This window comes from Vitis vinifera, chromosome 19, assembly GCF_030704535.1.
Source record: "Vitis vinifera cultivar Pinot Noir 40024 chromosome 19, ASM3070453v1".
Lineage (NCBI taxonomy): Eukaryota > Viridiplantae > Streptophyta > Magnoliopsida > Vitales > Vitaceae > Vitis > Vitis vinifera.
The window spans coordinates 8,139,982-8,154,524 of record NC_081823.1 but is presented as its reverse complement, the minus strand read 5'-3'; the positions used below and the strand labels follow the sequence as shown (position 1 = coordinate 8,154,524).

Sequence of the window (14,543 nt, the reverse complement as noted above, 5' to 3'; positions counted from 1 at the left end):
ACGAATTAAAAAAAAAATGCTAGTAATCTCTGATTTATTAATGATATATTGACAATTTTTGGTGAAATTCTCTTTCCTTGCACATTTGACCTACAATGCCGATTTTTCGCTTTGACCCCAATATAATGTTGATTTCACTAATCAAAATTTTCTTTGATCGATAATTGATAACCAATTTTGTATTGACCACCATTGATATCCGATATTTCACCGATATTTTGGAGAAATATCTCTAATTTTCAATCCATGATTGCGGGCTAGAAAGGGTTCTTATGAGTTTGGTTTTTGTTTGGCTTTAAAGCCTTTGTTTAAACTAGTTAGTTTGGATTATGTGTTGCATTTTAATTATCAACTTAACTTGAATTAAATTAATATTTCATAGTTATGTGATTCATTAAACTTTTATCTCAGAATTTTTTTTTTTTTTAACTGTAATAACTTACTTTTAAAGGAGAATTTATTTCGTTCACTTTTTACTAATTAGTCATTTTTGCATGTTTTACTTTTTATGTTAGGTATGCGTAGGTGACAAGGTTGTGCCTTGGCCTCAGGGTGTCACAGATTAGATAAATTTTCTCATGTTAAGCTTGTAAATACCCCACTAGGCATGATGCGTAAAGACTCGTACTTAGCATATGTTGGAGCTTTCCTAGATAAGGCATTTCATCCACTAATATCAGATTGGGAAAGGCATCTTTATTAATGATATAAGGATACCCCATGACCGAGCAGAACTCCATGGCACAGTTTCTCCGGAAGAGGTAAGACAAAAGAGATTATCCTCTCTACTGGTCATCTCTTTTCTCCTCATGGAGCTCCAATTCTCCTTCTTCCCTATCCTTTGCACCTTCCTTCTATTCATTTATCTGCTGAAGAGATTAGGAAAGCCATCCAGAACCAACCATCCTGCTCCGAAGTTACCACCAGGACCATGGAAGTTACCCATCATTGGAAACATGCATCAACTTGTTGGTAGTCTACCCCATCGCAGCCTAAGAAGCTTGGCCAAGAAACATGGACCCCTGATGCACCTACAGCTTGGTGAAGTTTCCGCCATTGTTGTTTCTTCAAGGGAGATGGCCAAAGAGGTAATGAAAACCCATGACATCATCTTTTCTCAAAGGCCTTGTATTCTTGCGGCAAGTATCGTATCTTATGATTGCACAGATATTGCTTTTGCCCCATATGGAGGTTACTGGAGGCAAATTCGAAAAATTTCCGTTCTGGAGCTTTTAAGTGCAAAGCGGGTCCAATCATTCAGATCAGTGAGGGAAGAGGAGGTGCTCAATCTTGTTAGATCAGTCTCTTTACAGGAGGGAGTATTAATCAATCTCACTAAGAGTATTTTTTCTTTGACATTTAGCATAATTTCCAGGACAGCCTTTGGTAAGAAATGCAAGGACCAAGAAGCATTCTCCGTAACTCTTGATAAATTTGCAGACTCAGCAGGGGGTTTCACCATTGCTGACGTGTTCCCTTCCATAAAACTGCTTCATGTGGTCAGTGGAATGAGGCGTAAACTTGAGAAAGTTCACAAAAAACTTGACAGGATACTTGGAAACATCATCAATGAACATAAAGCTAGAAGTGCAGCAAAAGAGACCTGTGAGGCTGAAGTAGATGATGATTTAGTTGATGTCCTTTTGAAAGTTCAGAAGCAGGGTGACCTTGAATTTCCCTTAACTATGGACAACATCAAAGCAGTTCTCTTGGTTAGTATTCTTATCTTCTGCCTCTTATCATTTTTTTTTTTTTGTAGCTCGACATAGTTCCACCAGACCGTTCAAATTCTCGGCCAGTAACCAGCGTTCATATAGAAAAAGAGCCCTTATCTTAAAGGGACATTTCCTCACTTGGGCAAGAGCCTTAATACAGTCAATCAACATCAAGCTTTCAGGGTTGTAGACAGCTTATTTAGAGTCCCCAGTGGGAACATATTGTTTAATTTTCTAACTCCCATTTCACCAATCCTATTTCAGGACCTGTTCGTAGCTGGCACTGAGACATCATCTACAGCTGTGGAATGGGCCATGGCAGAAATGCTGAAAAACCCTAGAGTAATGGCAAAGGCACAAGCCGAGGTGAGAGACATCTTTAGTAGAAAAGGAAATGCTGATGAAACTGTCGTTCGTGAATTAAAATTCTTGAAGTTAGTCATCAAAGAAACTCTGAGACTGCACCCCCCTGTTCCTTTGTTAATTCCAAGAGAATCTCGAGAGAGGTGTGCAATTAATGGATATGAGATACCTGTCAAAACCAGAGTCATAATTAATGCATGGGCAATTGCAAGAGACCCCAAATATTGGACTGATGCAGAGAGCTTTAATCCAGAGAGGTTCCTCGACAGTTCAATTGATTATCAAGGTACTAATTTTGAATACATCCCATTTGGTGCTGGAAGGAGGATGTGCCCAGGAATATTGTTTGGTATGGCCAATGTTGAGCTTGCACTAGCACAATTACTCTACCATTTTGATTGGAAACTTCCAAATGGAGCAAGGCATGAAGAGTTAGACATGACTGAGGGCTTTCGCACATCAACTAAAAGAAAACAAGATCTGTACTTAATTCCCATTACTTATCGTCCTCTGCCTGTTGAATAAGACGGTTGAAAAAGAACGTAGTGGATGCTTATTTTGTATGGTTCGATGCTATTTATCTGAAATGCAATGCCCATGTAAGCTAGTACTACTTATTTGCTGATGTTGAGCTTGTAAAATGTTGTTTGATGTAGACGTTTAAAGTAAAGAATATGAATTAATCATGCTAGCACTTTCCTTTGGAATTGATGACCTCAATGGAGATTTTACCCCAAAGTTATGATATGGTGTTTGAGAAGCAGAGGCATTGAACATTGAAATGGTTAGATCCCATTTCATAAATCACACATCCTTATGATCCTTGTGTGTTCAAGCACTCATTGATATCAATCTTGAAAGTTAATCGCACCACATTTTCCACGTTTTGGTTCATGGATTTCATACCAAAGTTTTGTGGTTAACAACTCGCTATATCCTAACAGTAGTTCACAGCATGAAGACACCAATTTTGATGCATTGAATTCTCGTATTTCTCCAAACACCATTCCTTTCTTTTTTTCAGTATCTGTCAACTCATGCAATTCATAGGAGATTATAGGAACATTGCATGAGTTTACTTTGTTTGACTTGGGAAGGTTGGAGCTAAGAAATGGTTTATATTATTAAATCCCACTTTCCAAACCTCATGAATTTGTGAAGAGAAAGTAGGGCCTACAGGCATGAGGTCCAAGCACATTCAGTGCAATTTCAGGATGCTTGATTTGAAAGCCATTTAACTAGGTGCATCACAAGACCATGGATATGATATTTGGTCAAAAATGCCTTTTTGTTTTTTTTGTTGTTGAGGGTACTCGAACCCCAAACAAAAGATTTGTGGTTCAACTCATCTTACCACAAGAGCAACTTTGTCCTTATTAAATGTAATGCACTAAAATATATATATTCAAAGTCATCATATAAAGAAAATTTAAAAGAAAATTTTAGAGAGAAAATTAATTATAATTATTTTATAATTAAATACAAAATTTCTTTTAATTAATTACCAAAAATATAAAAATTATCATAATAATTTTCTTCATAGTGTTTTTAATATCATTAATAAATTAATTAAATATTAAAAAATTGTACATATATCATAATTTATTTTATATTATTTAATACAATTGAATTAAATGGATCATAATTTTAATATTAATATATATTTTAAAATTAGACATATTATAATCAAATATCATAATATTATTATGAAATAATTTTTTATGTAATTTAATAATAAATGTACACTTATTAAATTCATATTTTTATCGATGCATATGATATTATTATCAAATATGATAAATTATATTATACATATATCAAATTCTTTAATAAAACAACTTTAAAATATCTATTATACTTTTAATTATTTTTTTATGAAGTTTTTCTTATATTTTTATAAATTTTGATCAATTTTACGTCTATTGATATTTTTTTCCAAAATATCCGTCGATATATCTCCGATATATCCGTAAAATCGAAGTACCAATATATCCATAATTTCCGATATTTTTATCCTTGCACTCAAATGAGCCAACAACTTTGGGCTCCATGTGGTTAATCCTTATTTTGGGCCTAAATAAATTATGTTTTGGCTTCACACTATTTGTTTTTATTTTCTTTTGATCTTAAAGAAACTGTGTTTTAATTTTGGCTCATAATATTTGTTTTATTTTATTTTCTTTCTCACAAAATTAGAGTTCTACCCGTTACATATTTGTTTAGTTGATTGTTTAGACCTAAAAATGAACAACGTTTCCTTTGATTTTGAGGACAAAAGTTTAAGAGGTTTTATACATTTCTTTAAAGGGTTTTCTTTAGTTTTGGAAAAAAAAAAACAGTAGAGTGCTTTGTATTTTTTCGATTTTCCTTCTCTTCTAAAAAACCATGGAAAATAGATAACATCATTACTCAGTGTGCCCTTATTCTGTATTGGATTTGAGGAACACTTGGTAGGAGTTGTGTTATGACAGAAATTAGAGTGCAATGTTGCTTGCAACCTATGTCCATCATGGTGTACAAAGTTTCTCTTAAAGTACATGCTACCAAAGAGTGTAAGTTTGAGCAAAGATCACTAGGACCCATAGAAAAATGTTAATTCCTTTATAATCTAATTCTGAAATTAACCCAATATTTTATTCAACATAGCTAACTGCACATTAATATCCTATGATATTAAATAGAGATGAAAATTGATTCAATCTAATTTTATTAAGTTTTCAGGCTTGTGACCTACTACCCACTTCAAATAGACTTTTCATAGATTGAAGTCCATAATGTAACACGGTAGAAGCTATTAACCTTTTAAGATTACCTTTATAATCATCGAGTCTGAGGTCCTTCTATTATGTGATTAACTAATATATTCTAGCCTATAAAGAATATATATCAATTTCACTTGAGCAATTAACATGACCACATATTTCAAAATTACAAGTCTTAGAATCACCCTAAGGGGCATATTGCCTTAATCCATGAGATATATTTATCGAGAATCTTGGATCTCTCTATTCCTTATCCTAGAATTAGGTAAGGTGCATGATTTTCTGCTTAGGCCTGTAGATCTTATACAATGGAAGCAAAGAAAGGCATTTTTAATATATATATATATATATATATATATATATATATAGATCTAAATTAATGGCTAGAAACCTTTACCATTGATTTGGACATTCCTTAATCCTTTCCTTTCAACAAAGAACCATATCGAAGTGGTTGAAAGTCTTGCACACCTACGATTTTCTACCATGATGACTCTACCTCGACTCTTGGCGTATAAACGATGGGGTGTTTGAGAGGGTGGAGGCTAAAACTCTCTTTCTCTAGATGGTGAAAGATTGAAAAGTTAGAAACCCTAACCCCTAAGGGGGTATTTATAAGGTTTCCTATTAGGCTTAAGTGACTTGAGTCAACAAGAGACTTGGGTCACTAAATCTAGCTCCAAAAGGATCTTGATTGATTAATTTACTCAGCAAGGCTATCCAACTAATCAATTAGTTCAATCTAGAGATAATGTTCACTAACCCCTGTGTAATCTTGCTTGATTACCAAAACACTCTTATGCACATAAGTGAACCAAGAGCTAATCTAACCCTTATAAATTGTGTCATCAATGTATATGAGCTGGAGTGGGGACCATTAGGAGCCATAAGATAGTATTGGCTCCCTTAGAATTCAATTTTGAAGTTGATTCAATATCCCACAATTGAGAATCATTTTCATTTTAGTACCATATATAAATAACAATGAGATACTAAGTACTTGGTCCATTACCTGCTATCCATTGCATGTAATCTTCCTATGAACTAGTGTTTATAGTATGGTGAAGTGAAATCTATTAGCCTCTTAAGACCACCTTTACTATCCTTGAATTGCAAATCCTCCTATTTTGTGATTAGTTGACATATCTTAGCTCATAAAGATCTTATGTCAAATTCCACTTAAGGAACTACTATGACCATAATTTACATAAACACACCTCCTTAGGATCACCTAAGGGGAGACTTTGTCTCAATCCAATTAGATATCATGATGCTTTTATTGAAAATACTTTTTGCTATCAACTTCTATTAACAACGACCTAGTTCATAGAGAATACATGATCACTTTAAGATCTCACTCATAGGTCAAAACCATTGCTAACTTTAACAGAAGCTCAATATTATCTTAAAGTTGACTAAAAACACAATGAAACAACTTAGTTAAGTCATGACTACTTGATAATCTTATGCTATGATTCATTATAGGTCTTGTTTAATGCATAACCATAAACATTAATGCACTCACTATGAGAACCTTATCCCGATAGTCAAGACTAACCATCCCTTCAATTAGAAGTTAGTATACCATAACCTCTAATGGGTTGCCTAGGCCCATAAACTGATTGAACCTCTAATGGGTTGCTTAGGCCCATAAACTGATTGTTAACATGTCATCTACTTACAAGGAGCTTAGAACTTGGATCTTCCATACAACTGCTAATACACCTAAGTCATATACATTATAAGAGATGTAGACCAAAATGTTTATGAAGTATAATGCATGGAATAATGATAGATAAAAGTGAAATTGGAACTATGTTAATAATAAATTCCAAATTTTGTTCCATCATGTCATGCTTTTAAGAACTTTATCCTAACAATATCGTGATGCCTTTCATAAGCGTACCTGTTGCCACTTGCCTTAATCAACAACAACTCAATTCATAGGAAATGTATGACTCACCAATATGTCAAAGACATAGAAAACCTCAACATTAGTTCAATATTATTTCAAAATTGAGAGTTTATGCAACATAATAGTTGGTGAGGTCATAATGACCCAATAGGTAATGTTATGACTCACCACAACTCTTATTCAATGTGTGATATACACATTATTGCACTCACCATGGGAAACCCTTCTTGGTGTACTAAAGCCTCAAATAGAGATAGTGTGCTATAACCTTAAATAGATTACCTAAGTCTATGAACTAATTATGAACCACTCATTAGCTTGCAAGGAAACCATGAATTTAATTTTCTATACAACTCCCAATGCACTCAACTCATGTACAATGCAACTAATTAAGACTTGAATGCTAGATAAATATTAATGCAAAAAATAGGGTAGTAAAGTGAAACTAAAATCATAATATCTTAATGAAATTTTACATTGTTACACCTTGTCAAGCTTTTAAGGGCTTGTGTAACCATATAGACCGGTACACATGCCATGGGAAATCTATCCTGATAACCAAGAGTAATTATCCCACTACTTTGGAGGTAGTATATATACTATGATCTTTAATGGATTGCTCAAGTCCATGAACTAGTTTCCATGAACAACTTATCACTTTGTAAGGAACCTATAACTTGAATCTTCCACAACTCATTATGCACTCAAGTTACGTATAATGATATAACTTGAATGCTTTTGCAAGTGAATAAATACATAGGTAATGTAAATAGGATAAAAGAACTAATTAACATCAAATACAATAATATATTAAGTTCATTACATTATGTCTCTACTTTTAAGGACCTTATCCTAACAAAATACTTATCACTAATCCCTCTTCTTCTTCTTCTACCCATTCACATAGACACATTGAGTGAGAGCAAGGCTCTTTTTTAATAGCTAAAGAGGGATGTGCCATGAAAGGTAGTGATTAGCATTCAAGGGCGGTAATGGCAATGCTGACTTGAATCTTCTAGAGATTTCAATGAGATAGTGAAGATGTTGGTTGGTAGTGAGGGTAGTCGTAGCGATTGGTCGAGGAAGTGACAGTTATGGCAATTAGTTCAGAAGAATGGTAGTAGTGGTGGAGTTTTCTAATGGTTGGTTGTGAGAGTAGCCCACTTCAAACCATGGTGGCTCCTCGTGATAGGATTGAATCTATTAGGTCATATCTATCAAGGTGTAAGTAGAATACCACAAGAATGTTTATATCAATTTCCATTACCGATAAGCATACCTTTTAATTTTCACATTATCCCATTTTTCTATTAACACAATTTTGCCATGTGAAATAATCCTGATGGTCAACAATTCCAAAAATGTAATTATTGTTGACCTAATAAGTAATTAAATTGTTTTGTTTTTGTGACATTGATATGGGCAATAAAGGTGAAAGTTTTTTTTAGAAAGGGATGAAGTTTGACCTATTGACATATGCCAACTCCACTCTTGGGACTTTCCATCCAACTCTAGAGAACTCTGAATATCTTTGGAAAATTCCAGATATTTGCAACTATGCGCGAGTTTGGATACCTCCTAGAAGTTTTTGGATTTTTCCACCTTCTCAAAAAAAGCTCTAGTATGAAGGTTAGCTAATTAGTAAGCCTGTGGGATCTAATTGGCTTAATTTTATTTGATTTTAGGAAGTGCTACTTAATTATAAATAAAGGGCTCGTTAGTAAGCCTGTGGGAGCATCTACCATTTGAATGAAGCATGAATATATGGCGTACAAAATTTGAAAGTATAATCGACCCACATAAATGGCCAGTATCATTCAGTCTGCTGGTGCCTATAATGAAACCAGTCACATATTTGGATTGAAGAAACCAAGGAGATAAATAATCTTCTGTCAATCTTTCTAAATACCCCACTAGGCAAATAAGCCAGAGAGTATGATGTGTAAAGACTCGTTCTTAACTATTTTTGGAGCTTTCATAAATGTAGGATTTATAATAGTGGATGTATTAGTTGACTTCATAAATCATTTCATCCACTAATATCAGATTTGGTAAGGCATCTCTATTATTGATACAAGGATAACCCATGACCGCCAATTCAAGAGGCACAGTTTCTCCGGAAGAGGTAAGACAATAGAGACTACCTCTACATTGATCATCCCTATCTCCTTGTGGAGCTTTGATTCCCTTTCTTTCTCGTGTTTCTTAGCGGATCCCTTTACCCTAAAGCCTTTATTGGGATTTTATTGAAGTCCAAAATTACTATCAAGAAATATATTAAAAGTTTAAGAACTCAAGGATCCAACTTTTGATGTATGACTATAGGTTCTTAAGGTTCATAAAAATGCACCCATTTTTTTTAATAAAACATCTTTATTTATACTAGTAAAACCTTTTTATTTTATTTTATAGAATTATGGAGAATTTTCTAATTTTAGAATCAAATACTAATTTAAAGGTAAACACAATTTAAAAAAAAAATAATTTTTGAAATTAAAAATATAATAGAAGTCAAATTAGGCAATATACAATATTCTTTTCCTATTTTATTATATTAAATATTTAAAAAGTTTTATTAACCATAAATATATATTCACCTTAAATTTTATGATTCTGAATAAATTAAATATAAATTTGATGAAGTTTAAAGTTGTCTTGAATAGGATAAAACAAAGGGAAATAAATCTTATCTAATTAATAAAAAAATGAGTAAAAGTGCCAACTAAATAAAAAAAAAATATATATAATATTTGAAAATTAATATTTTCGCAATTTTCAAAAAAACTAATCATTGTGTTTTTCTTATCATAAATAATTAACATATGATTATGAAAAATAAAATTTAGTAATTTAATATATTTTAAATAACTTAAAATAAAAAAGTTGAATAAAAAATGAAAAAAAAACCTATTGAAAATAATATTTATTACAATAATAAATTATTAATCGTGGTGGTGGAGTAGTTGATTATCCAGGAGCACGAGTGGTGGACCTCACCTAGTCACGGTGGAAGGGAAGAAAGGATAAAAATTTATATTTGACTCTTTGAACAAGCTCAAATTGAAAGGAAAAAGAGGATTATTATATTTTTTTTTTATCAACACAAAGAAAAAAATTATTTTTCTATTAAAACAAAATTTTCTTAAAAAAGTGATAAGTGAAAAAGAAAACACATTTAAGATGTTTTAAGTCTAAAAATAATTTAATCGTCAAAAAAAAAAAGTCTAAAAATAATTTATTTCAAAACTTATTGATTCCAAAAATTAAGGCTAAATTTAGCTTCCAAAAAACACTAAGAAAAGAAAAAAAATTGTAAGAGAAATGATTTTTTTTTTTGGTTTTACTGTGAAAAATAAAATATAATTAAAATTAATTAAAAATTTATATATTTTAAAATTATTTAATCTAAGAAAATAAGTTAAATAAATTTGAAAAAGTATATAAAAATAATTTATTAACTTTAAATTTATTTTTTCTTCCTCATTTTCTTTCCTTTGTATTTTTCAGAAATCAAACATAACCTAAATGAATATTTATGTGAATAAAGATAATAATCATATTTATCTAAAAAATTAAAAAAAACATAACCTCAATTACATTAATTTAATTGCCCTTGTTATATATTTAATAGGTACTTTGACAGGAAACAAATATTTTTGTTATTTTGGGTTATTTGGTCAAAGGGTTAAAATAACCCCATATTTACAAGAATAACCCACCCATCACACCACACTTTTCCACATTTTGGTTCATGGAACTTTATTTTCATACCAAAGTTTTGTGGCTGACAACTCGTTATCCTAACAGTAGTTCACAGCATGAAGACACCAATTTTGATGCATTGAATTCTCGTATTCCTCCAACCATCATACCCATTTTTTTGTTCAATATCTGTCAACTCATGCAATTCATAGGAGATTATAGGAATATTGCATGAATTTACTTTGTCTGACACGGGAAGCTTGGAGCTAAAAAATGGTTTTGATTAAATCCCACTTTCCAAGCCTCATGAATTTGTGAAGAGAAAGTGGGGGCCTACTAGCAGGCATGAGGTCCAAGCACATTCAGTGCAATTTCAGGATGCTTAATTTGAAAACCATTTAACTAGGTGCATGATCCATCACAAGAACGGGGGAGGATCCTCCCTGGATTTGGGCCCTCAAAAGTGCAACCAAATGAACCAACTTTGGGCTCCATGTGGTTAAGCCTTATTTTGGGCCTGAATAAATTATGTTTTGGCTTCACACTATTTGTTTTTATTTTATTTTGATCTCAAAGAAACTGTGTTGTAATTTTGGCTCATACTATTTGTTTTATTTTATTTTCTTTCTCAATAAATAAGAGTTCTACCCATTACATATTTGTTTAGTTGATTGTTAAGACCTAAAAATGAACAACGTTTCCTTTGATATTGGGGACAAAAAATTATACATTTCTTTGAAGGGTTTTTCTTTAGTTTTGGAAAGAAAAAAAAAAGGCAAAGTGCTTTGTATTCTGTCAATTTCCCCTTTCTTTTGAAAAACCATGAAAAATAGAGAAGATCATTATTTAGTGTGCCCTAGCTTTGTACTAGATTTGAGGAACACTCAGTAGGAGTTGTGTTACGATAGAAATTAGAGTGCAATGTTGTTTGCAACTTGTGTTCACCATGCTATATAGAGTTTCTCTTAAAGTACATGCTACTAAAGAGTCTAAGCTCGAGTAGAGATTAGTAAAACCATAAGAAAATACTAGTTCTCTTATAATCTAATTCTAAAATTGACCTAATACTCTATTCAACATAGCCATATACACTTTAATATCCTATGATATTAAATTGAGATGAAAATTGATTCAATCTAATTTCATTAATTTCTCGAGTCTATGACTTACTAACTACTACATATAGACTTTTCATAGATTGAAATCTATAATGTAATAAGGTAGAAACTATTAACCTCTTAAGATTATCTTTACAGTCATCAAGTCTGAGGTCCTTCTATTATGTGATCAATTAACATATTCTAGTTCATAAAGAACATATGTCAATTTTTTCACTTAAGGAATTAAGAGGACCACAAATTTGAAAATCACAAGTCTTAGGATCACCCTAAGGGACATATTGTCTTAGATCCATGAGATGTATCTGTAGGGAATCCTAGATTTCTCTATTACCTATCCTAGAGTTAGGTTAGGCGCATGATTTTCTTTATAGGCCTTTAAATCTTATGCATCAGAAGCAAATAAGATATTTTTTAAAGTATATGGATATAAATTAACGGTAGAGACCTTCACCACTAATTTGAACATTCCTAAATTCTTTCCTTTTGATGAAGAACCAAGTCAAAATAGTTGGAAGTCTCGTACACCCATGATCTTTTGTCATGATGACTTTACTTTTATTCTAGGCGCACAAACGATGGGGTGTTTAGGAGGATGGAGGCTAAAACTCTCTTTAGATGATGAAAGACTAAAAAAGTTAGAAATCCCAACCCTTAAGGGGGTATTCATAGGGTTCCCTACTAGATTTAAGTGACTTGAGTTAATCAAGGACTTGAATCACTAATCTAGCCTAAAAAAGATCTTCATTGATTAACTAACTCAACATGGCTATCCAATTAATTAATTAGCTCAATCTAGATATGCTATTCACAAATCCCTATGTAACCTTACTTAATTACCAAACATCCTTATGCATAGAAGTGAACCAAATGCTAATCCAACCATCATAAACTATGCCATCAATTTATATGAGCTTGAGTGAGGACCATTGGGCCCATATGACAGTATTGGCTCCCTTAGAATCCAATTTTGAAGTTGATTCAATATCTCATCATAGAGAATTAATTGCACTTTAATACCTATATAAATAACAATGAAATATTAAGTGCTCAAGTTCATGACTTGTTATCCATTGCGTATAGTCTCCCCATGAATTGGTGTCCATAGTTTAATGATGTGTAAACTATTAACCTCTCAAGACTACCTCTACTATCCTTGAGTTATAAATTCACTAATTGAGTTCTCTAATTGTGTTATTAGCTGACATATCTTAGCTCACATAAGTTCCACTTAAGAAGCTACTATGACTATAGTTTACATGAACACACTTTCCTTTGGATCACTTAAGGGGACACTTTATTTCAATATGATGAGATATCATGATATCTTTATTGATAATATCTATTGCTACTAACTTTTTTTAATAGTGACCTAATCCATAGGGAATATATGATCACTTTAGAATATAACTCATAGGTCAAAAACACTACTAACTTAGCATAAACTCAATATTCTCTTAAAATTGAGAGAAAACACAATGAAGCATCTTGGTTAAGTTATGACTACTTGATAGCCTTATGTTATGATTCATTGTAGGTCCTATTCAATGTTTAACCATAAACATTAGTACACACATCATTGGAACCTTATCTCGATGACCAAGACCAACTATCCCTCCAATTAGGAGGTAGTGTACAATAACCTCTAATGGGTTTCCTAGATCTATAAATTGGTTGTGAATAAGTCATCTACTTATAAGGAATTCATAACTTGGATATTTTGTACAACTCCTAATATACCTAAGTCATATACATTATAAGAGATGTGGGCCAAAATGCTCATGAAGTATAATGGATGGAATAAGGATAGATAAAAGTGAAACTAGAACTATGTCAATAATAAATTCCAAATTTTATTACATCATGTCATGCTTTTAAGGGCTCTATCCTAACAATATCTTGATGTCTTTCTTAAGCATACTTGTTACCACATGCCTTAATCAATAGCGACTTAATCTATAGGGAATGTATGACTCACGAATATGTTAAAGACATTGAAAATCTCAACATTAGTCTAATATTCTCTCAAAATTGAGTGTTCACGCAACATAATAGTTTGGCCATGAGGTCATAAAAACTCAATAGGCAATGTCATGATTCACCACAGGTCTTATTTAATGTGCATATATACATTAGTGCACTCACCAAGGGAAACCCTTCCTAGTGTACTAAAGCCTCAAGTGCATTATAACCTTAAATAGATTGCCTAAGCCCATGAGCTAACTATGAATACTACTCATTAGTTTGCAAGGAACTCATGAATTGAATTTTCTATACAACTCCTAATGTACTCAAGTCATGTACAATGTAATTGATTAAGGTTTGAATGCATTGATAAGTATTAATGCAAAAAGTAGGATAGTGAAGTGAAACTAAAATCATAGTATATTAATGAAAATTTTCATTGTTACATCTTGTCATGCCTTTAAGGACTTTATATCCTAATATGTGTAACCATATATATTGGTACACATGCCATAAGAAATCCATCTCAATGACTAAGAGCAATCATCCCACCACTTTGGAGGCAGTGTATATACTATGATTTGTAATGGATTGCTCAAGTCCATGAACTAGTTGCCATGAAAAACTTATCACTTTGCAAGGAACCTTTGACTCAAATCTTCCATATAACTAATAATGCACTTGAGTTGTATACAATGATATAGCTTTAAAGCTTTTGCAAGTGAATAAATACATAGGTAATGTAAATAGGATAGAAGAACTAATATCAAATAAAATAATGTATCAAGTTCATTACATTATGTTTCTATTTTTAATGGCCTTATCCTAACAAAATACTTATTCCTAATCTCTTTTCTTCTCCTTCTACCCATTCACACCCCCATTACGAAGATTGACACATTGAATTGTAGCAAGGCTCCCTTTTTATAGCTTAAGAGGGATGTGCCATGAAAGGTAATGATTAGCGTTCAAGGGCGGTAATGGCAATGCCGACTTGAATCTT

At 32.2% G+C, this 14,543-nt stretch overlaps 1 protein-coding gene across 1 annotated transcript; it reads left to right on the top strand.

The window, feature by feature from the left end:
* The first annotated feature begins 710 nt into the window (after positions 1 to 710).
* LOC100263449 (desmethyl-deoxy-podophyllotoxin synthase) lies at positions 711 to 2,785 on the top strand. The gene is made up of 2 exons (XM_010646246.3): positions 711 to 1,712; positions 1,980 to 2,785. The coding sequence occupies exons 1-2, from the start codon at positions 810 to 812 to the stop codon at positions 2,601 to 2,603; spliced, it is 1,527 nt and encodes a 508-aa protein (XP_010644548.1). The 5' UTR covers positions 711 to 809; the 3' UTR covers positions 2,604 to 2,785.
* The last annotated feature ends 11,758 nt before the right edge of the window (positions 2,786 to 14,543 follow it).